We start from the raw sequence: 19,558 nt of genomic DNA, 5'->3' as shown, positions 1-19,558 counted from the left end.
ATGGCTGAGTAATATTCCATGGTGTATATGTACCACAGCTTCCTTATCCATTCATCTGCTGATGGGCATCTAGGTTGCTTCCATGTCCTGGCTATTATAAACAGTGCTGCAATGAACATTGGGGTGCATGTGTCTCTTTCAGATGTGATTTTCTCAGTGTGTATGCCCAGGAGTGGGATTGCTGGGTCATATGGCAGTTCTATTTCCAGTTTTTTAAGGAATCTCCACACTGTTTTCGATAGTGGCTGTACTAGTTTGCATTCCCACCAACAGAGTAAGAGGGTTCCCTTTTCTCCACACCCTCTCCAGCATTTATTGCTTGTAGACTTTTGGATAGCAGCCATCCTGACTGGCGTGTAATGCTACCTCATTGTGGTTTTGATTTGCATTTCTCTGATAATGAGTGATGTTGAGCATCTTTTCATGTGTTTGTTAGCCATCTGTATGTCTTCTTTGGAGAAATGTCTGTTTAGTTCTTTGGCCCATTTTTTGATTGGGTCATTTATTTTTCTGGAATTGAGCTGCAGGAGTTGCTTGTATATTTTTGAGATTAGTCCTTTGTCTGTTTCTTCATTTGGTATTATTTTCTCCCATTCTGAAGGCTGTCTTTTCACCTTGCTTATAGTTTCCTTTGTTGTGCAAAAGTTTCTAAGTTTGATTAGGTCCCATTTGTTTATTTTTGTTTTTATTTCCAATATTCTGGGAGGTGGGTCATAGAGGATCCTGCTGTGATTTATGTCGGAGAGTGTTTTGCCTATGTTCTCCCCTAGGAGTTTTATACTTTCTGGTCTTACACTTAGATCTTTAATCCATTTTGAGTTTATTTTTGTGTATGGTGTTAGAAAGTGTTCTAGTTTCATTCTTTCACAAGTGGTTGACCAGTTTTCCCAGCACCACTTGTTAAAGAGGTTGTCTTTTTTCCATTGTATATCCTTGCCTCCTTTGTTGAAGATAAGGTGACCATAGGTAGGTGGACTTATCTCTGGGCTTTCTATTCTGTTCCATTGATCTGTATTTCTGTCTTTGTGCCAGTACCATACTGTCTTGATGAGTGTGGCTTTGTAGGAGAGCCTGAAGTTGGGCAGGTTGATTCCTCCAGTTCCATTCTTCTTTCTCAAGATTACTTTGGCTATTTGAGGTTTTTTGTATTTCCATACAAATTGTGAAATTATTTGTTCTAGTTCTGTGAAGAATACCATTGGCAGCTTGATAGGGATTACACTGAATCTATAGATTGCTTTGGGTAGTATACTCATTTTCACAATATTGATTCTTCCAGTCCATGAACACGGTATATTTCTCCATCTATTTGTGTCCTCTTTTATTTCTTTCATCAATGTTTTATAGTTTTCTATGTATAGGTGTTTTGTTTCTTTAGGTAGATATACCCTAAGTATTTTATTCTTTTTGTTGCAATGGTGAATGGTATTGTTTCCTTAATTTCTCTTTCTGTTTTCTCATTGTTAGTGTATAGGAATGCAAGGGATTTCTGTGTGTTAATTTTATATCTGCAACTTTACTATATTCATTGATTAGCTCTAATAATTTTCTGGTAGAGTCTTTAGGGTTTTCTATGTAGAGGATCATGTCATCTGCAAACAGTGAGAGTTTCCCTTCTTCTTTTCCTATCTGAGTTCCTTTTATTTCTTTTTCTGCTCTGATTACTGTGGCCAGCACTTCCAAAACTACATTGAATAAGTAGTGGTGAGAGTGGGCATCTCTGTCTTATTCCTGATTTTAGGGGAAGTGCTTTCAATTTTTCACCATTGAGGGTAATGCTTACTGTGGGTTTGTCATATATAGCTTTTATTATGTTGAGGTATGTTCCTTCTATTCCTGCTTTCTGGAGAGTTTTTTTAGTCATAAATGGATTCTGAATTTTGTCAAAGGCTTTTTCTGCATCTATTGAGATAATCATATGGTTTTTATCTTTCAATTTGTTAATGTGGTGTATTACATTGATTGATTTGCAGATATTAAAGAATACTTGCATTCATGGGATAAAGCCCACTTGGTCATGATGTATGATCTTTTTAATATGTTGTTGGATTCTGTTTGCTAGAATTTGGTAAGGATTTTTGTATCTATTTCATCAGTGATATTGGCCTGTAGTTTTCTTTTTTTGTGGCATCTTTGTCTGGTTTTGGAATTAGGGTGATGGTCGTCTCATAGAATGGGTTTGGAAGTTTACCTTCTTCTGCAATTTTCTGGAGGAGTTTGAGTAAGATAGGTGTTAGCCCTTCTCTAAATTTTTTGTAGAATTCAGCTGTGAAGCCATCTGGCCCTGGGCTTTTGTTTGCTGGAAGATTTCTGATTACAGTTTCAATTTCCATGCTTGTGATCAGTCTGTTAAGATCTTCTATTTCTTCCTGGTTCAGTTTTGGAAAGTTATACTTTTCTATATCATCCATTTTTTAAATGTGTTTTTCTTTTTGCTGTTCTGGTTAAGTAATTTCCACTCTTCTGTCTTATGTGTTCTTCTGTGTCACCTCAGCTGGCCTGAATTCCTTCTAGCACATTTTTCATTTCAGTTATCATAATCATCAGCTCTGACTGGTTTTTATATTTCCTAGTTCTTTGCTGAAGTTCCCACTGTGTTCAGCTGCATTTTCTCAAGTTCAGTTAGCATTTTTATTACTGTTGCTTTGAACTCTTGGCAAGCAAATTATTTGTCTCTGTTATCTTGTTCTTTCATTTAAAATATGTGCCTCTGTTTTCTCATTTTCTTTAACTTTCTCAGTTTGCTGCTATGAAAATAGGTGAAACGGTCACCTATCCTGGTCTTGAAGGCATGTCCTTGTGTGGGAGTGTCCCTTTGCATTGTGCATGTGCCTGGGGCTTTGGTGGGAAAGCTGGACCGGAAGTGAGTGGTGACTGTGTCTTCTCCCAGGGTGTGCTGGCAGCCACTGCAGTGGTGGGAGGCAGGGCTGGAGTCAGAGGGGCTACAGCCAGAGCCAGGTGCCAGCCACGGCTTCTCCTAGGCTCTGTACCAGTTGCCACCCTATTGTGGGAGGAGTCAAAAGCCAAGCGGCAGGAGCGGGAGTCTTAAGGGAGCTTAATCTTCCCCCAGATTGATGACTGTCTTCACTTTGTCTGGGGGCACAGCCAGGGCCTGAGGGTTTGGGGCCTCACTTCTGAGCTGGTTCCATTTTTCCTCGGTGTGTACCCCTTGGTTAGAGGCAGGATGGGGAACCAAAGGGTTGGAGCCAGACCACAGAGCTTTCTCTGCTCCTTCCCTGGTGCTCACCTACCCATTGGCAGTGGTGGCTTCTGCCTTTGAGGGGAGCAGTAGGGGATGGAGTAGGATCCCGGGCACTGGGAGGTACTCTGGGAGCAGTCCTGGCAGGCTGGCCAGAGCACCAGGCAGTGTTCAATCTACTGCCTCTGCACTGGGACTGGGGGAAAGCAAGCTGTACATGCTCTTCAAGACCAGGGTCTCAGTATCCTACAGCCCCTACAATAAGCCCTACTGATTTCCAGACCAGCTAAGGGGCTCATCTTGACATGGACTAAATGTTATCATCTCCCCTCCACTCTTTGCATTTGGGGGCCCTGAGAAGACAAAGCCAAGCTTACCAGGTGTTCTCACAGTATCATCCCAACCCCAGACTAGGCTCCTCCAAATGTCTTTGCTGAACATTTCCTTCAATCTCTTTCCAATGCCCAGGGGAACGCAGGAACTATGACCTTCTCACTGTGAGGTCACCAGCATTTTAGACCTGGCCTGTCACATTATAGGCAGTTACACCTATTTGATAAATGAGTGAATGAACAAATTGTGTCTGGGACTCTTTTAGGTAATCATGGGAGGACGGAAGGTGGCAAGAGATGAAGGAAATGCCTATGGTAAGAACACGTCTCACAATGTGTAATTGCCTCCAGGTGTGAACCCTGGATGGTAGTGGCATGGGCTAATTCAAGACTGAACAAGAGAAGCCGAGAGGTGACTTGATGCTGGGGTGAAGCAGCAAGAGCCCTGGGGCTGGCACTTCACCTAGATCTTTACCCCCACCCTGCTGTGAGATATCAAGTTATTTGACTAACCTGTATCTCTGTTTCCAAAGTAAAACGAATACACAGAAGTGGATGTAGAGGGCATCAAGTCGTGTATTAGAGGGAACATGGTTCACCAGGTAGAAGGTGTTAGGGAACAAGGATGGAGGGCGACACAAGTGTCTTATTAGGCAGCAGGTTTAAGAGACAAGAGAGGAGGAGGAGGGAGGCAGGAAGGGAAGGAAGAGAGTTGATCTCATCTTATTTTCTGACGCTCTATGAGGACAGCGCTACAGCATTGATCCCGTTTGCAGAAGAGGTTTAACACTTAGATTAAGCAGCTCCCAGGGTTACAAGGCTGGTAGAGGACAGGTCTATGATTCAATCCCCGGCTAGGGGACTCCAGATAGCCCTCCGCACTGGGCCCACTGCCCCACCCCTTTCTCCAGTGGGAGGGCATCAGGGAAAAGAAGGACCAGCTCTGCACAGCCTGGATGACAGATCGTATCAGAGGAAGTAATGGTCTGTATTACAAAGGCACATCCTCTAGAGAAATGTTCAGCAGCAGCTGGAGCACCTACAGGTGCACGTGTGACACTAAAGACTGAAGAAATAGACGGGTAGGGACCCCCTTGGAGTGTCCACATCTCACACCAGGCCGCTCAGTAAAGTTACAGTGAAAGTCACCCAGCCATGTCAGACTGTGCGATCCCATGGACAATTCAGTCCATGGAATTCTCCAGGCCAGAATACTGGAGTGGGTAACCTTTCATTTCTCCAGGGGGTCTTTCCAACCCAGGGATCCAACCCAGGTCTCCCGCACTGCAGGCAGATTCTTTACCAGCTGAGCCACAAGGGAAACCAGTAAAGGTTTGGTCCCAAACACAACCGTGGAGGCGCTCTGTTCTCCTTTGCTCGCAAGGCGTCCAGGAGACCTGGGGACCGGGACATGTCGCTCTCAGGTTCCGAAGCTTACAGACCACCGGTGCCCACAGGTTTCCAGTTCAGGTCCGCCCCGCAGGAGCGCAGGCTGCGCCTCCTCCTGGTTGGGAGGTCGGGGACCGGGAAGAGCGCCACGGGCAACAGCATCCTCCAGCGGAAGCACTTCCTCTCCAGGCTCGCGGCCACGGCGGTGACCCAGGCCTGTGCCACGGGGAGCTGCCGCTGGGCCTCGTGGGAGTGGAAATCCTCGACACCCCCGACCTCTTCAGCCCCGAGGTCGCCCAGGCAGACCCGGGCTTTGAGGAGAGAGCCCGCTGCTACCTGCTGTCGGCCCCGGGGCCCCACGCCGTGCTCCTGGTGACCCAGCTCGGCCGCTTCACCGCCCAGGACCTGCGGGCCTGGCGCGGGGTGAAGGCGCTCTTCGGGGCGGGCATCGCGGCGCGCGCCGTCGTGGTCTTCACCCGCAGGGAGGACCTGGCGCGGGGCTCGCTGCAGCAGTACGTGCGCGACACGGACAACCGCGCCCTGCGGGAGCTGGTGGCCGAGTGCGGGGGCCGCTGCTGCGCCTTCGACAACCGAGCGGCCGACAGGGAGCGCGAGGCGCAGGTCGGCGAGCTGATGGGGCTGGTGGAGGAGCTGGTGCGGGACCACGGCGGGGCCCCCTACACCAACGACGTGTACCGCCTGGTGCAGACCCTGGGCGGGCTGAGCCCCGAGGAGAGGCTGCGCAGGGTGGCGGAGCGACTGGCTGCCCGCGCGCCGACGTGGCCGGGGCGCTGGCCTCTGGCCGGGCTGTGGCGGTGGCCCAAGGCGGCGCCGGGGACCCGGTGTAAACTGGGCCTGGCCGCCCTGATGGGCGCCCTGTTCCTGCTGTACCTGCTCTGCAGGTAGCTCCCGATTCCTTTCGTGAGGTCTGTCCTGATAAATGGTAAATAATACTTTGTCCCTTGCAGTGATAATCACGTTCATCTGAGGTGCGCTGCTGCTCCAGGGCCCACATTCCCTTCTTTTCTCCCTCATCTTGCCTAATCTACCAACCTCAGAGTCGTCCCAGGCAAATCTCCCACCTGAAACCTTCCTGTGTTACCTGGTGGTCCCTGAACTCCCCACTCTGCAGAACCTAACAGCCACTGTTAATTTTAGGTGTTTTCCACCTGACCTCAGACTGCCTTTGACTCCCTCCTGTCACTGAACTGTTTTTACTCCTGAAAGCAGATGAGGACCATTTGCCCTCTCATCCCCTGGACTCCCGGGTGAACCAAGGGCAGAACCACCCCAGGGCAAAGTCTGAGTACATATTCATTTGTTTGAATTGAACTGAATGGAAGAAATAAATGTACTGGACAGTCACATTGTGTTCAAAGAAATCAGTATCTGCAGATGTTTCTTCATCCATTTTATATACGCTTTGGACAAAGATGCTGCTGTCTCATTCCTGACCCCACAGGCAAACAACCACGCACCCACACACTCACTCAGGTGTGTGATGGCAAGGCCAGAAGACATTAGTGCAGACCTGGCCCTCTGTACCGGCAGGGGATTGTCGCCCCCCAGCAGCTTGAATGCAGATGTTTCTGCATGTCCAAAGAGACTGTCACTGGAGACTTGGTTCCCTAGGGCCCATGGAGGTTCTTCAGAAAATCTCCTCCCAAAGAGGAGTTTTCTCACTGGCTGACACACTCACAGGGTAAGCAAGGGTATGACTTTTCAATTCAGGGATAAATTTAAAGATTTAAGTGGATTGGAGATTTTCTTTTATGTGAATCTCAAAGGGCAAATAGGTCTTTGTGGGCTGAGAACTGGTGATATGATCGTGGGGTAGAGAGTCACCCCTGTCCCATGCATGCCTGGGAGAATCAGCTGTCTGGTGCCGGTAAGTGAGCCAGGTTAACCTGTATCATCAGTTCTAGGTGTGCCTCCCTATCTCTTTATTCACATTTGCTTTGTCCCCAACACCACCGTCTTCACACACCAACAGAAGTCCATCTCTAATACAGCTATGCATTTCCAGGTCTCCCCCTACAGTATCCTCTGCCTATTGCCTACCCAGCCAGAGATTCTCAGGCTACTGATGACCTGAGATCACTAAGTGAAAGTCGCTCAGTTGTGTCCAATTCTTTGCAACCCCATGGTCTATACAGTCCATGCAATTCTCCAGGCCACAATACTGGAGTGGGTAGCCTTTCTCTTCTCCAGGGCATCCTCCCAACCAGGGATCAAACCCAGGTCTCCCACATTACTGGCAGATTCTTTACCAGCTGAGCCACCAGGGAAGCCCTAAGATCACTAAAGAGACATGTAAAAGGAAAAATGATCTGCAACAGCTGAGTACATATGTGAGGCCCACAAACCCTGTGAGAATGCCATGGCAAACACTAACAGGGACACCAATGCCAAATACTGAGGCTTGAGATTTCCTCAGCTGCAAAGGTCATTTTGGTTTAAGGAGTTGTGTGCAGATCTCAGCAGAGGTCCTGATAGGGCATCTTGCTTTTTTTCTTGTTCACTTTTTGATATACTCTTAGAGTAAACAGAGAACTATCCTGCCATTATCACTCCTCTGAGAAAAGGGATGGAGATTGGTGAAAATAAATGTGAAAAAAGAATGAAAATAGAATGACAAACTGCCCCATGTGAACAATGGATAGCTTTAATCTATGACTCAAATAATGAGAAACATCTGTTTCTTGCTCTTGCTTTGGGAAGGAATGAAGGCTGGGAAGTTCCTAAGTGACCCTGGTTGAGCTGATGGGCATGTGGGGAGGAACATGCCAGGGATCCCAGAGGGCAGGCAATTGCCTAGTTCAACACTAGAGAGCTGTCTGTATATGTGGGATATACACAAGAGGATAAAGAATGCCATGAAGAATGTCTGTAATAGATTAATGGATAGAAACAACAAATAGTGCTGGGACCACTGGCTATTCACATGCAAAATAGTAAATTTGGATGCTTATCTTGCATGATATAAAACCACTAACTCAAAATGGATCAAAGACCTACATGTAAGAGTTAAAACTATAAAAATCTTAGAAGAAAACAAGGGCAAATCTTCATGACCATGGATTAGACAACAGTTTCTAATATATGACATCAAAAGCACCAAAGAAAAACAGGTGTTAATCAAAATTTAAAACATTTTCCCATTAAGTAACACTATCTAGAAAATGAAAAGACAGCCTAAAGAATGGGCAAAAATATTTGCCAACCTGATAAAGATCTCATATCCAGAATATATAATGAACTCTTACAACTCTACAACAAGAAGACAAATAACCCAATTTTTAAATGAGTGAAAGATTTGAATAGGAGTTTCTTCAAATAAGATACAAAAATGGCCAATAAACACATAAAAAAAAATAATGAACATCATTTGTCGTTGGGGAAATGCAAATCAAAACAAGATACCACTTCATATTCCCTTTTTTTTAAGAGAAAAAATAACAGATACTGATGAGCATGTGGATAAATTTAACCCTTGTCCACAGCTGGTAAGGATGTAAAATGACACAACTGCTGTAGAAAACAGTTTGGCATTGCCTCAAAGAGTTAAACATATATTACCATATGATGCAGTAATTTCACTTCCTAGGTATATATCCAAGAGGACTGACAACACATGTTCAGTCCAAAAATTCTACATGAATGGTAAAGCATCATTATTCATAATAGTAAAATAAAGTGAAAACAACCCAAATGGACAACTAATTAATGAATACACACACACACACACACACACAATGTATATATACATATAATGGAGTATTACTTAGCCATAAAAAGGAATGGGGTAGGGACTTCCATGGTGGTCCAGTGGTTAAGAATCCACTTTCCAAAGCAGGGGACACAGGTACGATCTCTAGTTTTCAAACTAAGATTTCACATGCCATGAAACAGCTAAGACTGGGCTCCATAATTACTGAGCCCTCCTGCTTCACAGCCCATGTGCCACAACTAGAGAGCCTGTGTGCCACAACTACTGAGGCTGCATGCTGCAACTAGGGAGATCGGGCACACAATGAAGATTTTATGTGCTGCAACTAAGACCTGATGCAGTGAATAAATAAATATTTTTTAAAAAATATATTTTTAAAAAGGAATGGAGTACAGTTACATGTGACAATGTGAATAAGCTTTGAAAGCATTATGCTAAGTGAAAGAAGCCAGGAAAAAGATCACATGAAGATATGATTGCATTTACATGAAACATCCAAAAACAAGAATGGGCTCATGAGAGTGTCCTCAACAGGGTTTTAGTTCCTTGTACTCTGTTAACATTTATATTCAGTTTCACTTTTTAAGCCTTTTCCCTCTGTGTTCCCCAAAAGGATGCTGAAGGCTTAACACTATGAATGTGATCTTACTTGCAAATAAGGTCTTTGTAGATTTGATTGTTAAAGTAAGGCCACTGGGATGAGCTGTAATCCATACAACTGGTCCCTATTACAAGAGGGGGATTGGACATAGACACATGCATTGGAAAGACAGTCATATGAAGACAGAAATAGAGGTTGGAATAATGCTGCCAGGGGCCACTAGAAGCTAGAGGAGGCAAGGAAGGAGCCTTCCTAACAGCCTTCAGGAGAAGCATGGCCCTGCCAGCACATTTATTCTGAACTTCTGGCCTGGTCTCCATACCTGTGAGAGAGTAAATTTCTGTTATTATAAACCACATCATTTGTGCTACTTTGTTATGAAAGCTCTGGGAAATGAACATGTCTTCCCTGTGGTGATTTTCTCTAGTTATCCCTGGTCAGCACACAACAATTACATCTTGTTGCCATTTAGGGAGATGAAATGGCAGGTCTTACATAGGTGTGGGTCAGCAGGACACTAAAGGAGAATGCAGACTGCCTCCAAATTAGTCTCCTCTGAGGATGTCATGCTGGGGGCAGCAATCACCTAGGGAGGACATGGATCCTGGAGGTCAGCTGCTGACCAAAACTAAATCAATCTGAGACTCACCACAGAACTGAGTGACATTCAAGTAAACCATGATAATGAAGTAGCTCATGTGCAAGGACAAACTCAGAAACAACAGAAGACTTTTACCCCCAACCCTACTTACATAGTGGGATGGGGGGTAGTGCCTGGATCCTACTATTCTTTAGACAGGGAGACAGAAATGGCAGATACTTGAGGGACATGTCATGCTCTGCCTCCATGGTGGTTCAGGACCATCCCCGGTCTGTTCATCAGAAATCGTGGAGGCCAGAAGGAAGGGGCACAATATTTTCCAAGTGTTGAAAGAAAAGACAGAATGGGAAAGACTAGCCATCTCTTCAAGAAAATTAGAGATACCAAGGGAATATTTCATGCAAAGATGGGCGCAATAAAGGACAGAAATGGTATGGACTTAACAGAAACAGTAGATATTAAGAAGACGTGGTAAGAATACACAGGGGAACTATACAAAAAAGATCTTCACAACCCAGATAACCACGATGGTGTGATCACTCACCTAGAGCCAGAATCTTGGAATGTGAAGTCAAGTGGGCCTTAGGAAGCATCACTATGAACAAAGCTAATGGAGGTGATAGAACTCCAACTGAGCTATTTCAAATTCTAAAAGATGATGCTGTGAAAGTGCTGCACTCAATATGCCAGCAAATTTGGAAAACTCATCAGTGGCCACAGGACTAGAAAATGTCAGTATTCCTTCCATCCCAAAGAAGGGCAATGACAAAGAATGTTCAAACTACTGCACAATTACACTCATCTCAAACACTAGTAAAGTAATGCTCAAAATTCTCCAAGCCAGGCTTCAGCAGTACATGAACTGTGAACTTCAAGATGTTCAAGCTGGATTTAGAAAAGGCAGAGGAACCAGAGATCAAATTGCCTACATCCGTTGGGCCATGGGAAAAGCAAGAGAATTCCAGAAAAACATCTACTTCTGCTTTACTGATTACACCAGAGCCTTTGACTGTGTAGATCACAACAAACCATGGAAAATTCTTCAAGAGATGGGAATACCAGATCACCTTACCTGTCTCCTGAGAAATTTGTATGCCAGTCAGAAGCAACAGTTAGAACCGGATGTGGAACAACAGATTGGTTCCAAATTGGAAAAGGAGTACGTCAAGGCTGTATATTTTCACCCTGCTTATTTAACTTATACACAGAATACATCAAGCAAAATGCTGGGCTAGATGAAGCACAAGCTGGAATCAAGATTGCTGGGAGAAATATCAGTAACCTCAGATATGCAGATGACACGACCCTTATGGCAGAAAGTGAAGAGGAACTAAAGAGCCCCTCGGTGAGGGTGAAAGAGGAAGTGAAAAAGCTGGCTTAAAACTTAACATTCAGGAAACTAAGATCATGGCATCCAGTCCCATCACTCCATGGCAAATAGATGGAGAAACAATGGAAACATTGAGAGACTTTCTTTTCGTGGGCTCCAAAATCACTGCAGATGATGACTGCAACCATTAAATTAAAAGATGCTTGCTCCATAGAAGAAAAGCTATGACCAACTTAGACAGCATATTAAAAAGCAGAGATTACTTTGCCAACAAAGGTCCATCTAGTCAAAGCTATGGTTTTTCCAGTAGTTATGTATGGATGTGAGAGTTGGACCATAAAGAAGGCTGAGCACCAAACAATTGATATGTTTGAACTGTGGTGTTGGAGAAGACTCTGAAGAGTCCCTTAGACTGCCAGAAGATCAAACCAGTCCATCCTAGAGGAAATCAGTCTTGAATATCCATTGGAAGAACTGATGCTGAAGCTGAAACTCCAACATTTGGCCACCTGATGTGAAGAACTGACTCACTGGAAAAGATCCTGATGCTGGGAAAGATTGAAGGCTAGAGGAAAAGGGGATGGCAGAAGATGAGATGTTTGGATGGCATCACCGACCCTTGGACATGAGTCTGAGCAAGCTCCAGGAGTTGGTGAAGGACAGGGAAGCCTGGCGTGCTGCCATCCATGGGGTCGCAAAGAGTCAGACACAACTGAAGGACTGAACTGAAAGAAAAGAGCTGTCAACCCACAATCTATAACCAGGGAAAACATCCTTCAAGAATGAAAGGACAATTAGTACATTCTCAGGTAAAGGAATATTAACCAAGGGAATTTGCAACCAGCAGATCTAACTAAAAGAATGACCAAGGGATGTTCTGAAGCAGAAGGAAAGAGTAAAAGAAGACTTCGAGTACCAAGAAGGAAGAAAGTAGCAAAAAAAAAAAAAAAAAAAAAAGAGGGGGTAAGTAGACTTTCCTTTTCCTCTTGAGCTTTCTAAATTATGTTTAATGGTTGAAGAAAATATTATAACACAGACTGATGTGGTTCTAAATTTATGTAGAGGAAGGAAATTTTAGATAATTTTATTGTAAACAGGGGAAGTTAAAGGGATGAAGGGGAAGTAAAGTTTGTATACTTATCTCCAACTGGTAAAATAATAATATAGGTGGGCTGTGATAAGTTAAATACACATATTACAATACCCAGAACTGCCGTTTTAAAAGTTACACTGTGTGCTAAGTTGCTTCAGTTATGTCCAATTCTTGGCAACCCTATGGACTGTAGGACCGCCAGACTCCTTTGTTCATGGGATTTCCCAGGCAAGAATATTGTAGTGGGTCCCCACTTCCTTCTCCAGGGGATCTTCCCAACCCAGGGTTTAAACTTGTTTTTCTTGCATTGGCAGGTGTGGGTACTTTACCACTGAGCCACCAAGGAAGCCCATAAGTCAAAATAGCAATCTAAAAATGGCCAGCTACCCCCACAGGAATGTAATGGGATAATACAGAAATGAAAAATGGAGAAAACAGAAAGAAAAATAAAATAAAATGGCAGACTTGTGTCCTAACATCTTGGTAATTATACCAAATATAAGATATCTGAATACACCAATTAAAAGCAGAGATTGGCAGAGTATATTAAAACACACCCCAACTATATACTTCTAACAAGAAAATTGTTTCAAATATGGTAGAAACAGGTTGAAAATAAAAGGGTGGAAAAGTTCAATCCTGCAAATATTAATCATACAGTGGAAAGAAGAAATGACTAAATTAACATCAAATAAAATAGACTTTGGGCTTTCCAGGTGGTGCTAGTAGTAAAGAACCTGCTTGACGATGCAGGAGACATGAGAGACATGGGTTCAACCTCTGGGTCAGGAAAATCCCCTGGAGAAGGGCATGGCAACCCACTCTGATATTCTTGCCTGGAGAACCCCATGGGTAGAGGAGCCTGGTGGGGTATAGTCCATAGGGTTACAAAGAGCTGGACATGACTGAAGCGATTTAGCATGCATGCACACAAAATAGACTTTAGAATATAGAAAATTACTATTAATTGATACAGAGAGACATTATATAGTGATAAAAAGATCAATCCACCAAGAAGACAAAGCAATCCTAAATATGTATTCCCAAAAATAGAGATGTAAAATTTGTGAAGCAAAAACTGACAGAACTGAAAGAAGAAATAGACAAATACAGAATTACATTTAGAGACTTCCCACTCCTCTCTCTCCACAATTGATAGAATAACTACAGTGAAAATGAGCAAGGATATAGAAGAGTTCAGTGACACCATCAAGCAACAGGATCAAACTGATATTTAGAGGATATTCTACCACACTTGTTTCAAGTGCGCATGGAAAGTGCACCAAGATAGACCATATCCTGGGCTGTAAAACAAACCTCAACAAACTTAAACCATTCTTTCTCTCTGCCCACAGTGTTATCAGGCTAGAAACCAATAACAAAAAGACAACAGAAATGCTTCAGCACCCTATCAGCAGCATTATGATTCCCTAAATGATCACCAGGGATCCAAAGAGCTGACTTATTGGAAAACACCCTGATGCTGGGAAAGACTGAGGGCCGGAGAAGGGGACAACAGAGGACGAGGTAGTTGGATGGCATCACTGACTCAATGGACATGAGTTTGAGCAAGCTCCAGGAGTTGGTGAACAACAGGGAAGCCTGCCATGCTATAGTCCATGGGGTCACAAAGAGTCAGACATGACTGAGTGACTGAACAACAAAAGGATAATCAGAACTGAGAAGAGGGCTTGTGGATGGCCCTCCAAGTCAAACTCTTAAGTATCCCTTAAACTCCAAGGGACTTTTCTGGCCTTGGAAAACACTCATGACACTGTGGTGAAAGATGGAAAAGTAAGGGGTAAATGATCATTTCCCCTTTTTCCTACCAATTGCTGAAGCTAATCTCCTTTGTTGTTGAAGAGAAGAGAGGATAAGATTGTCTCCACTCTACATCTATATCTTAATTTCACCATGCACCCACTCCTTTTCCACTTGGAGTGCATGTAGATGACTTTGGTCAAGAAAGAGCCAATTCGGTCTCACTTACCAGTCTCTGCCCACCTCTCACAGCATAGCTAACCCTGTGGGCCTTACTGGTTGTCATTAATGTTGGTGGAAATTCTGAGGGCAGCTGCCTGGTCAGTGGTGAACATCTAGGGCCATGTCAAGAATCAGCATCACAGAACACTGAAAGCACCATGGGTCACATCTCTGAAGCACCACAATCAGCATCCACCTCCATCTGCCTGGAGTGATTTCAGGGGCTCCGGCTCTATTCTCCAGGCAGAAGAGAGATTACAATCCTTTTTGAGGCCCAGAAATCTTAGACAGCACACACAAAGCACCCCTCAACCCTCCACCGCCCTGTGCAGGATCTAAAACCACAGTCTAAGTCTTTGAATTCATTCTCCTCTTTTCCTTCATGCACATTATTTATTTCTTCTTCACTTTCTGCCATAAGGATTGTGTCATCTGCATATCTGAGGTTATTGATATTTCTCCCTGCAATCTAGATTCCAGCTTGTGCTTCATCCGGCCCAGCGTTTCTCATGATGTACTCTGCATATAAGTTAAATAAGCAGGGTGACAATATACAGCCTTGATGTACTCCTTTTCCTATTTGGAACTAGTCTGCTGTTCCATGTCCAGTTCTAACTGTTGTTTCCTGACTTGCATACAGATTTCTCAAGAGGCAGGTCAGGTGGTCTGGTATTCCCATCTCTTGAAGAATTTTCCACAGTTTATTGTGATCCACAGAGTCAAAGGCTTTGGCATAGTCAATAAAACAGAAAGAGATGTTTTTCTGGAACTCTCTTGCTTTTTCGATGATCCAGCAGATGTTGGCAATTTGATCTCTGGTTCCTCTGCTTTTTCTAAATCCAGCTTGAACATCTGGAAGTTGATGGTTAACGTAGGCTAATGTAGCAGAGTTGAAAAAGATATATCATGCATCAATTAAGTATATGAAATCTACAGCAACTATAATATCACACAAAGTGGCTTCAGAACGATCCTATCTCTATGTCAGGGCTAAAGGATGACCCTTCACTGCAAGATGATGACTGCAGTCATGAAATTAAAAGACACTTGCTCCTTGGAAGAAAAGTTATGACCAACCTAGACAGCATAATAAAAAGCAGAGACATTACTTAGCCACCAAAGGTCCATCTAGTCAAGGCTATGGTTTTTCTGGTAGTCATGTATGGATGTGAGAATTGGACTATAAAGAAAGCTGAGCACCAAAGAGTTGATGCTATTCAACTGTGGTGTTGGAGAAGACTCTTGAGAGTCCCTTGGACTGCAAGGAGATCCAACCAGTCCATCCTAAAGGAAATCAGTCCCTGAATGTTCACTGAAAGGACTGATGTTGAAGCTGAAACTCCAATACTTTGGGCACCTGATGTGAAGAGCTGAATCATTTGAAAAGACCCTGATGCTAGGAAAGATTGAAGGTAGGAACAGAAGGGCACGATAGAGGATGAGATGGTTGGATGGCATCACTGACTCAGTGGACATGAGTTTGAGTAAACTCCGGGAGTTGGTGATGGACAGGGAGGCCTGGCATGCTGCAGTCCATGGGGTCACAAAGAGGCGGACACGACTGAGCGACTGAACTGAACTGAACTGAATGGAACTTGAAAGGACTTCCCTGATAGCTCAGTTGGTAGAATCCACCTGCAATGCAAAAGACTCCGGTTCATTTCCTAGGTTGGGAAGATCCACTGGAGAAGGGATAGGCTACCTACTCCAGCATTCTTGGGTTTCCCTGGTGGATCAGCTGGTAAAGAATCTGCCTGCAGTGTGGGAGACCTGAGTTCAATCCCGGGGTTGGAAAGATTCCCTGGAGAAGGGAAAGGCTACCTACTCCAGTATTCTGGCATGGAGAATTCCATGGACTGTATAGTCCATGCGGCCCCAAAGAGTGGGATATGACTGAGCAACTTTCACTTTCACTATGGAGCTTAAAAGAAAGACATTTATTACCTCCAGTTCTGAGAGTTCAAACTCAAGATCCTGGCAGAGCTGTGCTCTCTGAAGGCTCTCAGGGAGGCTGCTTTCTGGCCTCTTCGGGGCTTCTGGGGCTGCTGGCAATCCTCAGCTTCTAGATGCATCACCTCAACCTCTTTCCTCTTGCAATTCACTATAAGCAGGAGGAGGAATCAGGCTGCACCTTCCACACTTTGCTTGGAAATCTCTTCAACTAAATGGTCAGGTTCATCACTTACAAGTTCTACTTTCCACCCAACAGTAGAACAGGCAGTATCCCCAGGAAACAGGGAGTCAAGTGTCTGACTTACTTCTTTCCTGAAGTGCCCTGTAGTCTCTCACAGCTCCCAGGAGAGAGGATCAGACACTGTGTCTGGATTTCTGGGCAAGACTTAGGTCATTTACTATAACCCCAAACAAGAAGTGTAATTTTTGGAAATTTTGATGTGACTGCAGGCACATGGAGAAAAAGCTTCCAACTTGGCAAACCTAAACAACATTTATGGGCAATATTTCTGTCTCTTTAAAAAAAAAAAAAAAAAAAAAGGGTTTTCACTAGCCCCACCCAATTTGCTTCCTGGCTCCGAGGTTTCAGAGGTGCAGCAGTTAAAGCAAAAACAGGGGCTCAAACAGATCTCTGGAAGAAACCGGACAGCTCATCAAATCCTTCAAAAGCAGGTGAGCCTGGCTGAGAAGAGGCTCCAGAGTGACAGAGCTGTAGGGGCAGTAGGATACCTGGACTTGGAGAGGGCGGATTCTGGCCTGAGAAGGGACCACACGTGTTGTGCAAGCAACTCCACCAAGAGGATGCTGCCAGAGCAGGAGTGGTGGAGGGTAGGGAGGGGAGTAAGGATTTTGTTAACATAATATCCATGCATCTCATTTTAACATGACAATCTTTTCCTGAATACTACACCTTCCACCCAGCTGTTGTTGGGATAGACATTGAGTACACTTGATAACCCAGACATTTCTCTTAAGAAGAAATGCATTCCCAGGGCAGGTCTTTAGAGTTGCAAGGCAAATAGAGGCCACCTGGTCCTAATCTCTCTTTTTTAAAATTTAATTTCTATTTTATATTGCAGTATAGTTGATTGCAAATCAACTAATTTTTTGGTGGTAAATGGTATTTGAAGACTGAAATCTGGCATTAAGGGTGCTCATTGCTACTGGGATGCTCATTTTTATGCCTTTTCAATGAAGTTCGAAACTATACAAACACACATAGTCAAGAATAGGATTCCTGAAAATAATTTTTTGCAGGTTTTTCTGGAGGGAGAGTAGTGGGAGAAGTTAAATATATCCCACTGGGGATGGACAAAGAAATGACTGCATTGTCAAGCCTCTTGGAACAGTCTTTTGTGTGGTTCATTCACAACACAAAATACAATTAGGCTCGTTTGCTTCATTTGCTTTTGATTTTTACTAGTATTTTGAAACATAATTTTTACTGTATAATTGTTTAAACTATTTATATGGCTTTAAGATCAAATCTATGAAATGTAAGTATATCCCAACAAGTCTAGTTCCCAACATCTATCCCTGTGCCCTCCTTCCTCTTTTTCCCATCCCCATCTAAGTAACTAATTATTTGTTTAGTTTTCAGATTATTCTGCCATTGCTTCTACAGATGAATGAAAAACACATATATTACATTTATACATGTAGGTCACATTCCTCCTTGTTAGAGAAATGCTAGTAAACTGTACATTATTTTCTTCACTTTGCTTTTTAACTTAATGATGTATTCTACAGATGTCTCCATACTGGACATAAAAATATACTTCATTCCTTTTTACAGTTGGCTAGTACTTCACTGTGTGAATATACTTTAGTTAATTCAATCAGGTCCCTAATGATGGTCAATTGATAAGTTTTTGGTCTTTTGAGGTTTCAACAGTGGTGCATATTATGCTTTCTGCATTATGCTTTCTGCATAATTTTCTTTCTTTCTTTCTTTTTTGTTGGTGTACCTCTGGGATAAGTCTTAAAATTGTGATTGATAATCAAAGGGTAAATGCATATGTACTGTTGCAAGTTCTTGCTAACTTCTCCTCTGGTTCTTTTAGACTGTTTTTCTCTTCCCAATAGACAGGCAGGCGAGGACCTGTCTACCCTAAATCTTTTGTTTTAAAATAGTTATCTATCTATTTGCCTGCATTGGGTCTTAGTTGCAGCACATGGGATCTTTGTTGCCTCATGTGGGATCTTTCCTTGGGACACACGGACTCTCTGGTTGTGGTGGGATTAGTTGCTCCATGGCATGTGGGATCTCAGTTCCTCAACCAGGGGTAGAACCTGCATCCCTAGCATTGCAAGGCAGATTCTTAACCACTGGGCCACCAGGGAGTCCCTCCCCTATACCTTTTACCAATAGATTATGCCAACAAACTTGAATTTTGCCAAACCTGTACATAAGAAATAGCGTCATAGTATAACTTTATTAATTAATTAATTTTATGGTTTTTTTATGTTTTGATATATTTTTCTACGAGCAAATGTTAATATCTTCTTATATATTCAAAGGATATTTACATTTTTTCTTGAACTTGTTCATTGATATCTCTTACCCCATTTTCTATTGAGTATATTTTATTGGTCTTTTGTTTCTCTACTTTTAGATATTGTTTGTTTTCTAAAATATATTTACTGAAGTATAGTCGATTTACTATAATTGCAGCAAAGTGATTTAGTAGATACACACACACACACACACACACACACATACATATATATATACACACATTTCTGATTCTTTTCCATTATAGTTATTACAAGATTTTGAATATAGTTCCTTTTTACTATACAGTAAATCCTTGTTGCTTATGTATTTTATATATAGTGGTGAGTGAAAGTCACTCAGTCATGTCTGACTCTTTGCAACCCCATGGACTGTATTCAGTTCAGTTCATTCACTCAGTTGTGTCCGACTCTTTGTGGCCCCATCAATCACAGCACGCCAGGGTCCCTGTCCATCACCAACTCCTGGAGTCTACCCAAACCCTTGTGCATCGAGTGGGTGATGCCATCCAGCCATCTCATCCTCTGTCGTCCCCTTCCTCTCCTGCCCTCAATCTTTCCCAGCAATAGGGTCTTTTCTTTCTTTTTTTTTTTTTAACGTGTTGATTTTTATTTGTATTGTCTAAAAACATGTACTTCTAAGTCAACTTTTCAATAGAAGAGGTTTTTGAAATTTACACACAACATCATATGTAACATCTTGGTTTCCATCATGGCTTCTCAAGCTGTCTGTTGAGAAGGAACAGCTTTCAAGGATTTCAATTTCTAATGTACCTAACTGGACTGATTATTTTGTAAAACACTTAAATTTTGCTTATAAAATATGAAATTGC

The 19,558-nt window shown here is 43.2% G+C and overlaps 1 protein-coding gene across 12 annotated transcripts in view; it reads left to right on the top strand.

Annotated features, from left to right (window-relative positions):
* LOC133072623 (GTPase IMAP family member 7-like) overlaps positions 1 to 19,558 on the top strand; it is a 38,139-nt gene that overhangs the window by 4,896 nt on the left and 13,685 nt on the right. For 4 of the 12 annotated variants that reach the window (XM_061166072.1, XM_061166071.1, XM_061166074.1 and 1 more), the window contains 2 exons: positions 3,798 to 3,846; positions 4,775 to 6,285. In XM_061166072.1, coding sequence (XP_061022055.1) covers positions 3,804 to 3,846; positions 4,775 to 5,826 — 1,095 coding nt within the window. In that variant the 5' untranslated portion in view covers positions 3,798 to 3,803 and the 3' untranslated portion in view covers positions 5,827 to 6,285. Of the gene's footprint in view, positions 1 to 3,797; positions 3,847 to 4,774; positions 6,286 to 16,796; positions 16,884 to 19,558 lie in introns of those variants that run through there. The other 8 variants (XM_061166076.1, XM_061166075.1, XM_061166077.1 and 5 more) reach the window with 4 other exon arrangements.

The sequence above is a fragment of the Dama dama genome, chromosome 18, assembly GCF_033118175.1.
Source record: "Dama dama isolate Ldn47 chromosome 18, ASM3311817v1, whole genome shotgun sequence".
Taxonomy (NCBI): Eukaryota; Metazoa; Chordata; class Mammalia; order Artiodactyla; family Cervidae; genus Dama; species Dama dama.
Note: the sequence above shows the minus strand (reverse complement) of the source record. Positions and strands in the feature narration are given on the sequence as shown.